Source organism: Vulpes lagopus, chromosome 2, assembly GCF_018345385.1.
Source record: "Vulpes lagopus strain Blue_001 chromosome 2, ASM1834538v1, whole genome shotgun sequence".
In the NCBI taxonomy this organism is placed as follows: domain Eukaryota; kingdom Metazoa; phylum Chordata; class Mammalia; order Carnivora; family Canidae; genus Vulpes; species Vulpes lagopus.
The window spans coordinates 132,724,892-132,744,250 of NC_054825.1; the positions used below are offsets into that span (position 1 = coordinate 132,724,892).

The following is a 19,359-nucleotide window of genomic DNA, read 5'->3' on the forward strand; positions in this document are numbered from 1 at the left end:
CCTACTACCTGACGGAGCACCAAGGGACAGAACGCTGAAGTGCCGTGTAACTCTCCAGGGAACTGAGCCCCGTTGGTTACTCTCCTTACGGGGAGCTGATGCACGCTTGCGACTGAAATCCCGATCTGCAGGACCGTCCCTACTCCGCGAATGGGAGGTCCCCCGGCCCTCTTCCTCCCCATCACCCGCGCACTGCTCTCCGCCACGCAGGTGAGGCCGCCGAGCCGGGGGGGAGCGGCCTGGAGCCCTATTCTCCCGGGAGGCCTCCTCCTCGCACACGCCCAGGGAAAGCCCTTCCCTTCCCGGTAACCCCGAGGACCGCGGCGCCGCCGCCTACGCGAGCCGTTTGGACCCTGCCCGGCCCCCGTAGCTCCCCTTCTCCGGCAGGTGGTTCTGATCCTCTCCCCCGGCCCGGGGCGCTCACGTCACCGGCGAACCTCTCCCCACGCGCCAGCGCCGCAACCAACCGGGAAAATAAACAAACCCCGGCGCGCGGCGGCGGGCGCGCCTGGCCCCGCCCCCGGCCCGCCCCGCGGCTCTCACGCCGCCCCCTCCGCCGGGACTTCCCTCCCGCCCTCGGCTCGCAGCCGCGCGCTCCCCGCCCCTCCCCGCAGCTGCCGCCGCGCTCCCCGCCGCGGGCCGCTCCGCCCGCCCAGCCCGGCGCCCGCTCGCGGGGCCCGTTAGTGCCCGGCGCCCGCCCGCTGGCCCGCCGCTCGAGCCCCGCCGCGCGAGCCCGCCCCCGCCCCCGCCCCCGCCCTCGCCCCCGCCCCTTGACCCAGCCTAGTCCCAACGCCCAGCGCGGCCGCCCCGGGAGCCGCGGGAGCGGCGGCGGCGGCGGGGGGAGGAGGGAGAGGAGGGCCGAGCCGGCGGCCGGGGAGGCCCGGTGAGTACGCGGAGGGCGGGCCCGCCTCGTGGGGGGCAGCGCCGGCGCCCCCGGGGCGGGGGTGGCGCCTCGGCCGCGCCGCTGCGTGCGCCTCGGGCGAGGCGGTTGGGGACTCGGCCGGGGCCGCCGGGCACAGGGCGCGGGAGGGCCGCTCCTCGGGAAGGGCCGCGGCGCCGCGCTCGGGGCGGCCGGCGGCGACCCGCGCCTCCTCAGGCCCCGGCGCCCGGGCCGTGGCCGAGCCGCCCGAGACCTCGCGGGGCGCGGGCGCGGGCCCGGGGGCTCCGGGGCGGCGGGGCCGCGAGTGACAGGTGCCGCCGCCCCCTCCCCGCGGCGGGCCCCGCGCTCGCTCGCCCGCAGCCGGAGCCGGAGCCGGAGCCGGAGCCGGGCGCTCGGAAATTTCTGGAGCCGCGACCCGACTCGCCGTTTCCTCCCTTCCAGGTTTGGAAGCCGCGTCTGTGCCCGAGTTAGGTCTCGCCCAGCCCCATTTCTTTCTCAGCGTACTTTGTGCGAGTAAGTTTTGGAGCATCGGTTGACAGCCTATGGGTGAGATTTGGCTTTCGTTCGGGAACGAGGTACGGTGGATTACTTTTTGAATAAAGTGCTCCTCCTCCCCGCTAGCAGTTGGAAAGTCGACGAGCAGGGTTTTGAATTCTGTTTCTTGCCGTTATGCTTTGCAGCAGCAGTCACATCTCCCGTTTTTAGGGTGCTTAGTTGACACTGAACAGGAATGACAAAAGTGGTGGCTCATTAAATTGTCTTTTCTCTCCAGCTTTTAGATTTTTCATCCTCACCTTAGGTTTTTACGGCTGAGTGGGTGCTGTGGCTTTCACGCAAGGCGCTGATGAAAGATCATCTCTCCTTTACTGAGAAGCCAGTGAAATTTTGTCTTGAATCGTTCAGGATTGCCTGTTCCTTCGAGTAGTAACAGCGCTTGTGATTGTAACCTGAATCATCAGCTTAATAAATTTGTCTTGCACCTGTAAGAGTAGCAGAGAAAGTTTATGGGAAATTGAAAAATTAAAGATACTTAATCAGTGGAAATAGTGATTTTGTTTCTCAACAGGTTTGAAACTATACTTGGTATTAGTCAAATCCTAATTAGTGAGAGATAGAATCTTTTTTTTTTTTTTTTAAGATTTTATTTATTGACTTTTGAGAGGCAGAGACACAGGCAGAGGGAGAAGCAGGCTCCCTGCGGGGAGCCCCATGCGGGACTCCATCCAGGCACCCCAGGATCACGACCTGAGCACCTGAGCGGAAGGCAGATAGATGCTCAACCACTGAGCCACCCACGCATCCCTCCCTGAGAGTTATTCTTAATTGTCATGAATGGTTACAACAAACTTAACTTGTAAGATACCAATCTAGTAGCTTCATTCTGTGGACTAAGCAAGATCTGGGAAGTTGACCAGAAGAACATTGGGGCAAATGAAAATACAGGTGTTTTATCCATGGGAGATTCCTTTAGCTCCTCACTCAGTACCTGCTAGTACATTTTGCTTAGATTTTTCAGTCCCCAGAAATTAGGTGCAGATTGCATTAGGGAAGCAGTACCTAACTATGAAAAAAAAAAGGCATTTAGGACATACCCATTAAATGTATGTGGTTCACAGCAAGTGTGTTGGGAGCAAGGTTTTGGTAAGCACTTGGCAGGTGCTGGTTGTGAACTTTTTAAGAAGCCAATATGAAAGATATTGTTTAGTTGTGTTACTTGAGTAACAGAACATGAAATATTTGTTAAAATTTCACCAGGTACTAAATAACTGATACTCAGTGTCATTTCATTTAATGTTCAGTCGTCCTTTTATTTTTATTTTATTTTTTATTTTTTGAGGTTTTATTTATTCATGAGAGAGAGAGAGAGAGAGAGAGAGACACAGGCAGATGCAGAAGCAGGCTCCTTGCAGGGAGCCCAATGCGGGACGACTTGATCCCGGGACTCCAGGATCATGCCTTGAGCCAAAGGCAGACACTTAACCGCTGGGCCACCCAGGCATCCCCAATCTGTCTTTTTATTTTTTATTTATTTTTTTTATTAAAATTTTTTATTTATTTATGATAGTCGCAGAGAGAGAGAGAGAGAGAGAGGCAGAGACACAGGCAGAGGGAGAAGCAGCCTCCATGCACCGGGAGCCCGACATGGGATTCGATCCCGGGTCTCCAGGATCGCGCCCTGGGCCAAAGGCAGGCGCCAAACCGCTGCGCCACCCAGGGATCCCCCCCAATCTGTCTTTTTAAATCTAAGTTACATTTCAAGGAGACCACACTAATTATACCTATGTTGTATTAATTTCTTATTTTGTTCAGGCTAAACTGGTTGATGTTAACGGAAGATGACTATCATTTTATTAAAGGAATGTATCTAGTTGTTCTTGACTGAGGTATGGACACTGCTACCATTTTTCTTGACCCTTAAGAGGTCATAGTCTGGAAGGATGAGGTCATAGTGGCAGTGGTCCTCAGAACCTTGGTAGGAGAGCCCAAGAGTACCAGCCATTTAGAAGTCTTGCTGTTTACAGTTTAGGCTGTTCATTTTTAGAGTTTACTTAAGTACCTGATATACCTTAATTCTTTTTAATCAACACTTTAAAACCAGTTATGTTTCTTGAGCAAATCTGTTTCCTCAACAAAGTTAGTTGTGATGGTCACTTAGTAGAATGGCACTTCTAATGAAACAAATTGGAACTGCTAATAATCATTGTTAATTCACATTTGCATTATGGGAGTTAGGGATTATCTATGGTACACTTTGCATTTTCTTTTGCTGTGCATTCTACTTTACAGTATATATTTCAATGAATAGATAGCTGTGTACTTGGGGAATATATTTTTTAAAAATTCAATAAATTTATCTTTTCTGTGCCCAATCCTGTGGTTTTGTTAGAGATTGACTTTCAGGATGTTGAAATCATGGTTGTAGGTGGCTAGGCACAAGAGTAAAGAGATAATTTTAATAGAATCCACTTAATACATTTAAAACTAAAGAATTATTACAGAGAAAGGAAAGATTAATTTGAAGGGGAGGTCACAGAAAGCTTCCTGGGGATGCTAGCCCTTGAGCAGGATTTTGAAGGCAATGAATAGAAGTTTTAAATGAGTGAGAGGGAGGGCGTTTTAGGCAAAGACAACAGAAGATATGAACAAGTAAAACTAAATATGTGTTTAGGAAATTTTAAGTAGTTTATTTTGCTATAGTATAACATCTGAGGAAGGATAGGGCTATAGGATGCCCTAACATACACTATAATATTTAATAAGTCAAATAAATAATTGGCTTTTTGAGTGTTTAATATATGTTAAAATGGGCTTCACTATAATTTGATATTGCTGCGATCTCAAGCATAGAGGAATTAATGGTGGTAGTTACTAAGAAATTCTAGAATATTGTACTTCTATGTTATGAACCATCTACATTACATTTGTAAACTTCTGTGTTTCTTAAGCATTTTGACCTGCAAAACAGGTTGCTTTTACATTTTTAAAAAATTTTAAATTTTTTCAGAGAAAGAACACAAGTGGTGGCTGGGGGAGGAGCAGAGGAAGAGGGAGAGAGAAAATCTCCAGCATACTCCCCACTGTGCATGGAGCCTGACACTGGGCTCCATCCACGACCTTGAGATCATGACCTTAACTGAAACCAAGAGTTGGATGCTTAACTGACTGAGCCACACAGGAGCCCCTGAAACAGTTGTTTTTAAATTATCTTGGAAATTTTCTTTTGTCTTCAACTATTTAAATTAGCTTATAGGCTATTTTAAAAATTTTGTTATTTTTAAAAGATTTTATTTATTTACTTGAGAGAGCGAGTGACCATACAAGCAAGGTGAGTGGCAGAGGGAGAGCCGGCTCTCCTCTGAGCAGGGAGCCTGATGCGGGGCTCCATCCTAGGACCTGACCTGAGCTGAGCTGAGGGGAGACGCTTAACCAACTCGGCCACCCAGGCACCCTGCTATTTTTATTTTTTAATTGAGATGAAATTGGTATATAACATATTAGTTTCAGGTGTGTAACATAATAATTTTATATTTTCCTTTACTAAAAAGTGATCATCATACTGAGTCTAGTTAATTTGTCATCATACAATTGATCCCTTTTACTGTTTTCACCTATCCTTCAACCCCTTTCCCTTCTGATAATTGCCAGTCTGTTCTCTGTATCTATGAGTTTTATTCATTCTTTTGTTTTGCTTTTTAGATTTCACATAATGGTGTTTATCTTTGGTTTTTTTTTGTGGATTATTTCATTTAGCATAATATCCTCAAAGTCCATCCATGTTGTCACAAACCTTGTCACATGGCAAGGTTTCCTTTTATGTGGCTGAGTAGTATTCCGTTATGTATATATATCACATTTTCTTAATTTATTCAAACATCAGTGGACACTTAGATTGTTTCCTTATCTTGGCTATTATAAATAATGCTACAGTGAACATAGGGGTGCAAATTAGTGTTTTTGTTTTCTTTGGATAAATACCGATCAGTGGAATTGCCAGATTGTGTAGTAGTTGTATTTTTAATTTTTTGAAGACCTCCATATGTTTTTTTAAAGTGGCTACCTCAATTTACATTCCCACCAGCAGTGCAAAAGGATTCCCTTTATCGCACAACCTCTCCATCACTTGTTATTTCTTGTCATTTTTGATAGTGAGCATTCTGACAGGTGTGAGATAACATTTTTAAAAAGATGTTATTTATTTAGTGGCACTGGAGTGGCTCAGTGGGTTAGGCTTCTGCCTTCGGCTCAGGTCATGAGTTCAGAGTCCTGGGATCGAGCCTCACGTTGGGCTCCATACTCAGTGGGAAGCCTGCTTCTCCCTCTCAACCCCTGCTTATGTCCCCTCTCACTAACTCTCCCTCTCTCTCTCTGTGTGCCTCAAGTGAATAAAAAAATCTTTTTTTTTTTTTTTTTTTTTTATGACAGACAGAGAGAGAGAGAGAGAGAGAGGCAGAGACACAGGACGAGGGAGAAGCAGGCTCCATGCCAGGAGCCCGACATGGGACTCAATCCCAGGACTCCAGGATCGCGCCCTGAGCCAAAGGCAGGCGCTAAACCGCTGAGCACCCAGGGATCCCCAATAAAATCTCTCTCTTTTTTTTAAGATTTTATTTATTTATTCATGAGAGAGAGAGAGAGAGAGAGAGAGAGAGAGAGACATAGGCAGGGGGAGGAGAGAGAGAGAGAGAGAGGGGCAGAGACATAGGCAGAGGGAGAAGCAGGCTCCCCCATGGGGAGACTGATGCAGAACTCCATCTCAGAAACCTGGGATCACAACCTGAGCCAAAGGCAGATGCTCAACTACTGAACCACCCAGGTGCCCCTGGATATCATCTTATTATGGTTTTGATTTGCATTTCCCTGATGATTTGTGATGTTGAGCACCTTTTCATGTGCCTGTTGCCATCTGTATGTCTTTGGAAAAGTGTCATTCAGATCCTCTAACCATTTTTTAATTGGAATTTTTTTTTGTCACTGAACTATATGAGTTCTTTGTATATTTTGGATAGTAGCTGCTTATCAGATATATGATTTGCAGATCTCTTCTTCTAATCAGTAGGTTACCTTTTTGTTTGATGATGATTTCCTTTACTGTGCAAAAGCTTGTTAATTTGATGTAGTCCTGTTTATTTTTGCTTTTGTTGCCCTTGTCTTTAGAAAGAGATCCAAAACTACCACCAAGAATGATGTTAAGTAGCTTACCGCCTGTGTTTTCTTATGAGTTTAATCATTTTTGGTCTCACATTTAGATGTTTATTTTGTTTATTTTTGTTTATAGTATAGCATGGTGGTCCAGTTTCATTGTTTTGCATATGGCTGGCCAGTTTTCCCAGCACCATTTGTTGAAGGGAATGTCCTTTTCTCATTGTATATCTTTTTCTCCTTTGTTGCAAGTTATTTAACTATGTGTGGGTTTTCTGGGCTCTATTCTATTCTGTTGGTTTATGTATCTGTTTTTATCTCAGTCCATACTGTTTTGATTATTATAGCTTTGTAATATGGTTTGAAATCAGAAGCATGATACCTCCAGCTTTGTTCTTTCTCAAGATGCTTTGACTATTCACTGTCTTCTGTGGGTCTATACAAATTTTAGAGTTATTTGTTCTAGTTCTGTGAAAAATGTCATTGTAATTTTGTATAGGGATTGCATTGAATCTGTGGATTGCTTTGGGTAGTATCGACATTTTAACAATATTAATTTTTCCAGTCCATGATGCAAAGTATCTTTCCATTTATTTGTGTCTTCCTCGATTTCTTTAATCATTGTGTTATAGTTGTTAGTATACACGTCTTTTCAACTGCTTGGTTAAGTTTATTCCTTGATATTCTTTTTGATGCAATTATAAATGGAATTGTTTTCTTAATTTCTAGTCTTTAAGTTTTTTTTTTTTTAAGATTTTATTTTTCAGTAATCTCTACACCCAACATGGAGCTCAAACCTAAAACCCAAGATCAAGGGTCGCACATTTCACCGACTAAGCCAGCCAGGCACCTTACCTCTACGTTATTTTTATTTTTTTTTATTATTATTTTTTTATAAACAATTTTGAATTTATTTTCACCCAATCATCACTAAAGTTTTATTTTTATTTTTTTTTAAATTTTTTATTTATTTATGATAGTCACACAGAGAGAGAGAGAGAGGCAGAGACACAGGCAGAGGGAGAAGCAGGCTCCATGCACCGGGAGCCCGACGTGGGATTCGATCCCGGGTCTCCAGGATCGCGCCCTGGGCCAAAGGCAGGCGCCAAACCGCGGCACCACCCAGGGATCCCTCTAAGTTATTTTTAAAAGGATACTCGAGAGGAAGTGGGGAAATGTACAGAGTAATCATTATATTTCTGGACTAAAATCCTGATTTGTATAGTATCTTAATAATATGTAAATTTTATTTATAGCTCTAACCACCACATTCATAGACTGCCCAATGCTGATAGCTTACAAGGTGTCAGCTATGTAGTTTTTGCTTTGTGTCCATATCACTTCAGCTCATATAAACTTCTGAGCATTTGAGTATTTGGATTTTAAAGATCATGTGAGACAGAAAAGGAAAATAGTACGGGGGGGGGGGGAGAGAAGAGCACTTTTGAACCTACTTACCCTAATATCTCTTAGCTATGACTAGAGATGGAGATGCAGAAGTTTAGGACACAAGACCAAGGGAATAGTGTTCTGGAGGAATATTAGCCCTAACCATTCTTGAAATTAGGGTCTTTAAAAAGCCTGATGTTTTCCATGGTCTGCCTATTTATCTAACCTTTCCAAGGTTTATAAAAGAAAAGTTTTAGATAAATCCCTGGATTATGTAACATGACTATCTTTTTGCAAATTCTGAAAAATTTGTTAATGAAGGTTATATTCTCTTAAAAGCATGCCAATGAGTAGTCTTTGACAGTTGTTCTCTGTCTTTGTCTTCTGCATCACCAACAGGAAGGACCAGAGCATCTCTATGGCAATCTAACCAGTAGCTGCCAGTAGAGGTTTTGACACAGGGCAAAAAAATCAATATTGCTTTGAGTACATTATGTTTACCTTTTTGAATTTAGGTATAGATAACCTTTTTCACTTTTCAAAATGAAATTTTTTTCTTATAGAAGAAAAATGATCATTATAGAATATTTGGGGAAAGAGTGAAAAACTCCAGAAAAGGAAATAAGTATAATGCATAGTCCCGTGAATTTCCTTCTTTTTGGTATGTATGGGAATAATACACATACTTACAAATTTGGGATTATTTTTATATTTTTATTTCCTTTTTTCATTTAAAATTTACCCTCCCACTCCACTTCTGAAATACTGGTTAGTATACCTTTTGACATGCTGCATAGATTTTTTTTTTCCTGGCTATTGAGGTAGGTGATGTGTTAGTTATTACATTTTTTTAAAAGATTTATTTATTTTATAGAGTGTCTGCACATCTGCATGCAAGTTGGGGGAGGGGCAAGAGAGAATCTTTCAAGCAGATTCCACACTAAGCATGGAGCTCTTTGTGCGACTCCATCCCAGGATCCATGAAATCATGACTTGAGCCAAAACCAAGAGTGTTGGATGCTTAAGCAACCGAGTTGCCCAGATGCCCTCCCTGCTTTTATAAAGTATGGCATGTAGCACAGATGCTGGAACCCTTCCAGTTGTCCCATTTCCTTACCCCTTCAGCTACTAGGTATGGTGCAAGTGGTAGCTGCTATTCTGTTTGTTTCAGACCCCTGCCCCTGAACAAACAAGGGATCATTATAGGTGAGGTTTTCCCTCTTTCTGTCTACTCTTTCTTGAGTTAAAGTATTTTAACACAGGTTGCTGAGATGTATCCTCCGTAGCTGCCTCAGAAAATTTTTTTGTCTTTTCACTGTTTGTCAGTTAACGCTATTTGTTCTAATGCTTTCTTTTCACATTATCATTCTCTTTTATTATTTTCATTCAGGAATTGTTTATTATCTATCTGCTTTGTGCCCATTGTTTAAGACATAGTCCCTTCTGTGATTCTTGGGTTTCAGATAGATTGGTGTTTCCCTCTGCAGTTTGTTAGGTATAATCTTTAGGTGTTTCACTCTCTTCAGTGGCTGCTTGACCATTACTTCTCAGGGCCTAAAAACTTTTTTTCATTTTGTAGATTAAAGTCTTAACTTTGAGAAGGGCTAGATGTTGATTTAACTCTCAAACACTTTTTGCGACGGAGTGAGATATGCTTAGCCAAATTTTTAAATAGCTTGTGTCAGTTTTCCTGTGCCGCTAGGACCCCAAGACATACTTCAGTTAGTAATCATAGTATAAGAACACCAGCATGTTTATATCTGAGTGTTTCTGCTGTTCTGGCAACTGTTCTAAGCACTGCACATAAAGTATTTAATCTTTACAATAACACAGTGAGCTATGCACTCTTGTCCCTATTTCACAGATGAGGAAACTGAGAGATCAGGTGAATTGCTCAAGAGCTTTCAACAGGTAGCAGGTTGACCAGATTTTGACTAGGCATTCTTGTTCTAGGTCAGCACTCCTAGGCTAGTGCTTTTCTGCCATTTGACTTCTGCATTACAAACATAAAAGACCAGAGCATCTTGTTGCCTTCAAACGGAGAAGAGACTTACAGCGCTTATGTAGAGCTCGGTGGAAAAAATGTGTTACATTTTCTTTGTTGTATATGATTAGGATAAATAAAACAATATAAAGTATTAGGAAAGATATGAAATGCTGAACATGTGTGAAACTTCAAAATCTTTTCAGGGTTTCTAATGAGAAAATTGTGCTTGCTTCCCTGAACAGAAGTTTTTAAATTACACGTTTGTTCATGAAATAAGAATATACAATTCTCAATCCAGACTTTTATTTTATTTTTATTTTTAAAAAAGATTTTATTAATTATTCATGAGAGATACAGAAAGAGAGGCAGAGACATAAGCAGAGAGAGAGAGAGAGAAAAACAGGCTCCATGCAGGGAGCCTGATGTGGGACTTGATCCTGGGTCTCCAGGATCACGCCCTGGCTGAAGGCAGGCGCCAAACCGCTGAGTCACCCAGGCGTCCTCCTCCATCTAGACTTTTAGATGATGCTTTCTTCAGATTGAGTTCCCACTGAAATTTTGTTTGGATGAATAGATAATAAAAACAAACCATTTTTGTTGTACAACTATTCAATAATTTATAACAATTGGAATTATTTTTAAAGAATCTCATAGCTCTTCTTATAGAAAAAGTAAAGAATTTCTTATGATAAACTCCAAGATGACATAAAATGACAAAGCTCTTATTTTCAGAAAGCATATGTATTGTTTGAGCAGTCACGTTAGAGCTAGTCTTTACGCCATTAAAAAGGCATAGCACTGGCAAGTGGGAAGAAATATCTGCTCCCTGTGAATATAGAGCTATCAGCTCATTACTTGGAACCTTGCTCACAAGGAGACTTTGTGCTTTCCCACTCCTAGTAGCGGCTGCTGCTCCCTGTATTGCATGTGTTGCATTTGGAGTACCTAAAGCAAACTCTTGCAGTAGTTCCCTGGGCCTGCCTACCCTGAGGGGCAGTAGTGCATTGTACACTGATCTGATGAAGTAGATTTCCAGGCCTTACATACTTCCCAGTTGACAAATAACCACAGAGCAGCATTTGTGGCTACTGTCTGTCCTCTGCAAAGCACCAGATGAGGCGGCTTGCATCTGGTAGTGACCTGCCCATCATCTCAGAATTCTCCTGGGTTTTCTTAGGTGCCCTGAGAACTCAGAGACACTTTATTTGAGGACACATTGGTAAGGAAGCTTTGCCCTATGCCACAGAAAGAAAATTTCTGTGAGCTTTGTGGAGATGTGTTGGACATTTGTGAACATTTAACTCATGCAGAACCATCTAAATGTGGAATTCATGGTTTTGATATCAGTCCTAGAATGGAAAATAAATTTATTTGTGTAAGATATCAATCATGCTAAGGCTAGGTTATACTGTAACAATAAGCTGAAAATCTCCACAGCTTAAAGCAGTAAAGTTGCTTTTTTGCTCAAGCTACATATCCATTAACAGGTTAGTGAGAGACTTTATTCATTGTTATTTCAGACCCAACAGACCTGACTCCCTCTCAACATAGGCTTGAATAGAAGCAGGAACCATGTTCTGGCTTTTAAAGCCTTTTAAAGCTTATGTTTTACTGGCCAGAATAAGTCACATGGTCATGCCTCTGTTCAGTAGGAGAGTGGTGCATGATTCTCCTTCAGGGAGGGGCAATGAGTATTTGTGAATGGCTAACCCATGCAATTTATAGTCCCAACAGTTAAAATTAAATGTAATAATAATTGTTGAATGACTGTGTAGAATCACTGTATCTCAAGTACTCAGAGCAACTAAAACTTAAAGGATTTTTAACATGACATGTTGAAGTTGAAGCAGAATTAATGCTTTCCAAAAATGTTTTTGAATCTTGAACTTCTTTTTCATTTTGTAATATATTCTCCCTTGTAGTAACTTAACAAAGCCTTAATTCTCATGCTTACAGCAGAAATTTAAGCCTAAAAATGTGTCATAATTTATCAATATGATGTCATTCTTTTATGTCATGGTATTTTATTTTGATTTGCATTTGTGTGTGTGTGGTTTTTTTTTTGTTGTTGTTGTTGTTTTTTTTTTAGATTTAATTATTTGTGAGAGAAAGAGAACACAAACCAGTGGGAGAGGCAGAGGAAGAAGCAGGGAGCCTGACTGAGGCTGAGCAGGAGCAGGGAGCCTGACTCAGGGCACCATCCCAGGCCCTTAGGATCATGACCTGAGCTGAAGGCAGATGCTTAACTGACCAAACCACCCAGGCACCCCTGATTTGCATATTTTTGAGTATAGGAGCAATATATCTTAATGTGGTATTTATAATAAAAATACTTTTATTTAATAACTTCTAGATGGCATCTCAAAATATCAGCTCTTATTTTGATTTTTCTTTATTTTTAACAAAAAATTCAAAGATTTCCAAATAATTTTCTGGGTTTTTAGATTAAGATGGAAGATTTAACACATGCTTCTCATTTTTGTTCCCTCCTAAAACATACAAACTGTATTGTGTGGTTAGCTTTCAAAATGGACCTCAATGATTTTCACTTCTGGTATTTGTACTTTTGCATAATCCCATATCACATTGAATAGACGAGATTGGTGGCAATAGGATATTGTGGAAGTGACAGTAGCTAGTTCAGATAGGAGTACTGTGGCTCAAGATAGATATGTTAAAACTATAAAGAAAAGCAAATGACTTACAGAAAAATCAGGGTAATCCTTATATCTCACCATGGGGAGTTGGGATGCTATTGGGGAGAGGCACAGGGGGGTTAAAGTTCTCTTAATCTTAGTGCTGAGTACTTGGAGTGTTCATTTATTTACAAAAATTTTTTTACTCAATTGTGTATCTGATACATTTAAAAATAAAAATGAGCAAATTTCTGAGTTTCACAATCTTTTTTTTTTTTTTTTTTTTTTTTGTGAATTGAAAGAGTACGAGTCTTCTAGTAGTGACAGAGCTTCTTATTTTGACCTTGGTCAGCAAGGCTCAGCAAACCTAGGTTCAGGTTGTGACTCTGCCACTAACTTGCAGAATAACCTGAGGCAAGTCACTTACCCAATTCAAGTGCCAGTTGCCTCCTCTGTTAAACTAAATGATTAATGAGTTGGGTTAGATACTACTGTAGGACCCTTAATATCACAAGTCTACAAGGCATCTCAGGGTGCACTGAGACTAGTGAAGCAGAAGATAATGTGGAAGGTGATTTTGAAAGGTTGCCTTTGGTTGAAGAAATTTAAGTTCTCTATTAAATTTCTGTCAGTTCTGTGACTTAGTAGCAATCTCCAGAATCATACTGGAGGCAGTATTTTGTGTATGAAAAGTGTCTTCCTTTTCTACCTCTTTTTTTCTGTCTTGAAAGTTGGAGATTAACACGGACTTGTGTGTGGTGGAAGATGTTCCCACTATTCCATATTGATTCAAGATGTTCTTTGTAAATATGTACATATTATGGCAGTATATTTAAAAGAGAGAAGAAAATAATTTTTGAAAACCACATAGGGAAAAATGAATACATTTTATTGGTGTCAATCATGCAGTAGTTGTCCACGAAATCTCAATCTACTTTTTTCTTTTTTAAAGTATACAATTTTATATTGCTTACTCAAGTTAAAAAAGAATGTTATTGCATTCTATAGAACTGTGGGTATGAATCCCAATATGACTAAATCCAATGTCAGGAGAAGAGAGAGAGAGAGAGAGTGTGTGTGTGTGTGTGTGTCTGTATAAGATTGTTCTAGAATCTAGAACAGATTTTACTGATTATGTTTACTCATCTACCCCCTCTTCTCCCTCCCTACAGGAATTATTCTTGACAGACATATTTTAAAATAGCAATCTTTACAATGGCCTCGGCAGTACTTAGTTCTGTTCCCACTACTGCTTCTCGTTTTGCCCTATTGCAAGTAGATAGTGGCAGTGGTTCTGATTCTGAGCCAGGAAAAGGCAAAGGTCGGAATACTGGAAAGTCTCAAACAAACAAATCAACTACAAATGAGAAAAAGAGAGAAAAAAGAAGAAAAAAGAAGGAACAGCAACAGAGTGAAGCAAATGAGGTAACAGTTACGACTATTTGTGTCTACTCTCCCACTGGACTGTAAGCAGGAGTCCAAACCAAGGAGTCCACAAGGGCCAGGCTCTTCTTAGCTCTTTGTGGCTGTCAGTCCTCAGCATTCCTTGGCTTGTGGCTGTGTCACTTCAGTCTTTGTCTCTGCTCTTACTTGGCATTCTTTGTGTAACTCTGTCTTCACCTCTTCTTAGGGACAACAGTCATATTGGATTAGATTAGGATCCCCCCTCATTCAGTGTTACCCTTTCTCACAAGCTATCTTGATTATATCTGTGAGATTTTATTTTCCAAATAAGGTCACATTCACAGATACCTGAGCGTTTCAGGCCTATGACATATGTATTGGGGGTTTACAGTTCAATCCATAATAACCTCTCCTATTTTTCTTTCTTGTTTCAACTACTGCATCTCAGATGATGATGATCATACTGTTGTTGGGAGGGGTTTGGCCAGTCCAATTTTAGCTCATCATGTTACTTTGTGAACTAGGCTCTGTATTTTTAAGGACTAGCAAAGTAGTTGCTAGAGTTGTAAGCTATTAAATTTTAATGTTTTTGAATCCCATTGCTTTGTTGTTTTTTTTTTTTAAATTTAGTTGACCTGTAAGGTCATATATATATATATTTTTTTAAATTTATGATGTTAATTATAAGAAAGGCATTGTTTTAAGTATTCTACATCAATTGACTCATTTATTCCTCACAACAACCCTATAAAGGCAATTAGTAATGGTAAATTGTATTATCATAAACCCTATTAATTTTTTTCCTTTTATTTGGGAGCATTTGACACACAATGCTACATTAATTTCAGGTGTACAACAAAGTGATTTGACAAGTTTATCCATTATACTATGCTTCACCACAAGTCCTACAATGTCATATTAGTTTCAGATGTACAACATAGTCAAAAGCATACTTATCCTGTTTTCTGCTCCTATAAATTTCTTCATTTAAGTGAATCAGAATCATTAAAATGATGGTATAATAGAATACAGTCCATTTTCACCTATTAAATTGTTGGAAACTCACCAACATTATCTAAATACTGGTGAAATTAACATTTTACAGAGATTAAGAAAAACACAGTGACTCTGAGTTGGAATAATGAATGGTATAGTATTTAGAAATATAAAAATACTACTGATTTTTTAACTTAGCAAAAAAACTGTTAGAATTCCAGTATTGGTAAACTGAATTTAATGTTTTTGTTCATTTGTCTCGTAGCTCAGGAATCTTGCTTTTAAGAAAATTCCCCAGAAATCCTCCCATGCCATTTGTAATGCTCAACATGAGCTTTCATTACCAAACCCAGTGCAGAAGGATTCACGAGAAGAAAATTGGCAAGAGTGGAGGCAAAGAGATGAGCAGGTACAGTTAAGTAAATCAAATTATTTTGCTTTGTATTTCTGTGAGTTTATGGATTTTTTTAAATGGCAGTGCATCTGAGTCCATGACACCACAATTTGTGGTGCATTTTGTATTAGATTAACTCACACATCTTTGTGCTTTTATTTTTATTTTTTTATCTTTGTGCTTTAAATAAGAGATTCTATTTTTCATCTACTAGGAAAAGATTGATATACTTGTTATTTTGTTAGCTTTGGCAATTCAAAGCAGTTATTTTGTGAGTTTTCAATTCATCTGTCTTTTTACAAGTGAGGGAGAGATAGGAAAGGTAGAATAACAGGATTAAATTATATTTCAAGTTAAAAAAATCAATATTTGTAGAGTTAGATGTCTCTTGTTAAAAATATTCAGTCACTGTTTTGCTTTGAAAAGAAAGACTTTGAAGGGAAATAATTCCTTTTCAACTTTGATGTAAAACCGTTTATGACATCTGTTAGTTTCTTTAACCTGTTTATGTGATACATTGTGCCTCTGTTAAATAAATATTAATAACCAAATCATATAGATAATTTTTAAGACCAATCACTTTTTTGGTGTATGTGCTATTCAGGAAAATAACATACTAAGCCTGGAATGTACTATTCAGGAAAATAGCATACTAAGCCTGGAATGTGCTCTAGGAGATGCTGTATGTATGAGAAATGAATAGTTACTTATTTGCTTACCTGTTAAACTGGCAGTTAATCCATTGGGAAGAGGTATTATTTTAGCAGGTCTTTGGCTTAGTAGAGTGCCATACCATGCTTTGGTTACCAGTTTTAAAAGAATTAGAGAAAAAAACAAAACAAAACAAAAAAAAGAATTAGAGTATTCTAAAGCACTCTTAACACTATATTAGTATATATAGTAATATAGTACTATATATGGTAATAATATAAGTATGTATAATATATATTATACACTTATATATAAGTATAGTATATATAGTACTATATAACTATATTAGTTATAACATTTTTGTTAGGATTTTGTAGTGCCTTAGGCCCATCCTCACAAGGATAAGTTACTACACAAGAGCTGTGCACAAATGCCACTTAAAATATATCTCCAGGCAGTGGTATACTGGATAAATTATCTTGTGTTAAACCCCCTAGTTGATATTTGATTATTTCTTTTTTTCCTTCTGCAGCATTCATTATGACAGATTCTTCTGGTTTACAGATATAAATGTAATGATCTACTTGTTTAGACAGTAATAGAATTGACCAGTGTCTTCACCAGAGAGAATTTCTCCCAGTAGCCCAAAGGGCACTGGAAAATTAATGAGGAAAAACTACTCAGACTTGCACCAAAATAAATTTTGTGTAATGTGGGGAACTTGAGCACAGAAACTTGGTTGCCTTTCTTCCTGTTCCCACCGATTGCTGCCAAAATGACCAGGTAATTGTGAAAAGAAAATAGTTGACTTAGCCCTGACCTTGTACAAGAATGTCATCCCAGGCTCAGGACTTCGAAGCACTTCTGCTGGATATACTATTGATAGATCACTTAGGAAAACCTGGTACCGTATTTGGCATTCTCACTTGCAGGAGAATAATCAAGGTCATGGGAAGAAGAGTAGATCCTCGGATAATCATACTGATAACTGAAGAGGAGATAAGGACAGGCCTTGGAACAAACAGTTGGACCATAAACCATTTGGAATCTATTTTACTGTGTGGCACAACAAGATTTAAAAGTAGGGACCAGCTAGTGACTAAACTAGGCAGAAAGCATATAGGATGGTCGATGTTCTCCCGGACACAGTAAAGGAACAACACACTGAGAAAGTCCAGTGTTGAGGGAGACAAGACAAAAAGATGGCTATAGAAAGCTTGCCTGGTATGTGGCTACTTATTTCCAACACAAAAGATAAATTTTGCTAAGACAAACTTTCCTACTCCTAAATCACTAAGGCGATAATGTAAGTTTACATCAACTAAGCCTCAATATAAAATCTGAGAGCTGGCATTTTACGACAACTAGAGAGACAGTAAAGAAGCATCCACTCCATTTCTGTATGAGCAAACACATGGTGTCATGTCAACTGAAAAAGTTTGTGCCCCACGAAAAGAACATTATACTTAGTGTCCAAAGTGAAAGCATACTTTGAAAAAGATTTATTACAGGAAACAGAAGGTGATTGTAGACAGCATCTGTTCTTTGCCTCAATGAAGACCCAGGGCCTAGAACATTTTGTAAGTCAAGGAGATTAGTAGTGTTATATAATAAGGTGAGGTGGTAGTCTGAGATGAAAAAGTGGTCAAGAGAAATCGAAAGAGATATAGACAAAATAAAAAATTGGAGAGGTGAAATCATAGCAGAATTTAAAATTTCATTAGACTAAAGAACAGAGTATACACTGAGGAAAATTGAGTCAGTTGTATGAAGGAAAATTTGAGATATATTTTGCCAACAAAATCAGCATGATAAACTGGAACACAATTGAAATCCAACAGAGGCATAATTAGTGTCACTACAACAAGGAGAATAGAGGCAGTCATTAAAAGTAATATGCTAAAAATTTTCCTAAGCTAGGTACTCGAATCTGAGCTTGAAAGGACTTAAGCCTTTTTTAAAGACTTTTTTGGGAAAACTTAAAAAAAAAATTAATACTAAGAATGAGAGATAAGGAATATTCTTGAATGTGTGTGTGTGTGTGTGTGTGTGTGTGTGTGTATACATACATATATATGAGAAAACAGGATGAAAAATCAGGGCAGCTACTTTAAATGCCAGAATTGAAATTCTAGGACCAAGAATCCCATATCTAGGCAATACGTCATTTTTGTGAAAGTTAAAGAAATTCATTCCTAGACATGCAAGGGCTAAGGAAGCATACTGCCATTATCATTTCTGCAAGTTTTTCTGAGATATCCTCCTGCTGATTAAAAGGCAAATCTAAATAGCACAACAATTGGAAAGCACCAGTGGCAAGCATTGAAGCTAGTTCATTGCAGAATTAACTCTAAGTAGTGATTGCAAGCGATTATTAAAGAGAACCTGACTCACATGAAGAATTTGTCTAAAGGGAAATCCCTGGTTTTGAATACAAAAATTTGGAAGGAAATAGGTTGGAAAAGCCAGTAGATATTTTTAAAATTTTTCATATTGATAACAAAGATACATACTTCCAAGTGTGATTCTTTTTAATCTAAAGAGAACAATTTATACACGAGACTTTTCAATCTATGAGTTTTAAATCAGTTGAAGAAAAAAAAATTAAACCTGGTCCATATAAGCAAAAGTTACAAAGTAAAGGAAGATGCAAGAAAGCCTTTCAAAGAAGGTATAAAAAAAGGATAATAGACGTTTTGTTTTATATGTAAATATAAATAGTTGATTTTACCTATTGAAGACCAATAGGGATAAACTGCCTGGATCACATTTTGATCTTAATTCTTACCTTTTTCTTACATTAAAAATTGTGACACATTGACCCTGAAAAGATAGGTTCAGGCTATTCAAGCTGCTGTGTGTTTTGCTGAGGTATGCTTAAAAGCTTCTAGAAATTGTAGAGATCATCTTTAATCACTATTAGTATCTTAAGAAATGTTTGTATCTCATTTTCCAATTCATAGACTTGTATCTGTCCCAGAATATTTCAGAGTGGAGGTAGTCTTATATTTTCTATTTCTTTGCAGAGTTGTGTAGTGTTGTTCTCCTTTATTCATGATACATTGATAGTGCTGTTTCCATGTATCTTTATGTAAGTCCATATCATGGCTTAAAAATAATTAACTGAATAGAAAATTTCTTAGGGGTCTTTAGTGACTGATGAAATTTTAGTGTATATTTCTTCCTCTTATTGATTCAAACTCCATACATTACTGGTTTTGTCCAGCTCAGAAGTGAAATATCTGCTAGCATGTGCACAATAGTAATTGTTTCTTCATATCACATCTTCCAGTCCATCGGATAAAGGTGTTTCGCCAACAGATTGTTCTGTTTCTTGTTTGTTTTTGAGTGTGACATGTGTCATTAACCTCATGGCTGGTAT

The 19,359-nt window shown here is 39.5% G+C and overlaps 1 protein-coding gene across 4 annotated transcripts in view; it reads left to right on the plus strand.

Annotated features, from left to right (window-relative positions):
* Nucleotides 1-736: 736 nt before the first annotated feature.
* Nucleotides 737-19,359, plus strand: part of GKAP1 (G kinase anchoring protein 1) — a 70,611-nt gene continuing 51,988 nt past the window's right edge. The window contains exons 1-4 of one of the 4 annotated variants that reach the window (XM_041745106.1): nucleotides 737-883; nucleotides 1,322-1,393; nucleotides 13,705-13,957; nucleotides 15,198-15,341. In XM_041745106.1, the coding sequence (XP_041601040.1) occupies nucleotides 13,748-13,957; nucleotides 15,198-15,341 (354 nt within the window). In that variant the 5' untranslated portion in view covers nucleotides 737-883; nucleotides 1,322-1,393; nucleotides 13,705-13,747. Of the gene's footprint in view, nucleotides 884-1,321; nucleotides 1,456-13,704; nucleotides 13,958-15,197; nucleotides 15,342-19,359 lie in introns of all 4 variants that reach the window. The other 3 variants (XM_041745105.1, XM_041745108.1, XM_041745107.1) reach the window with 3 other exon arrangements.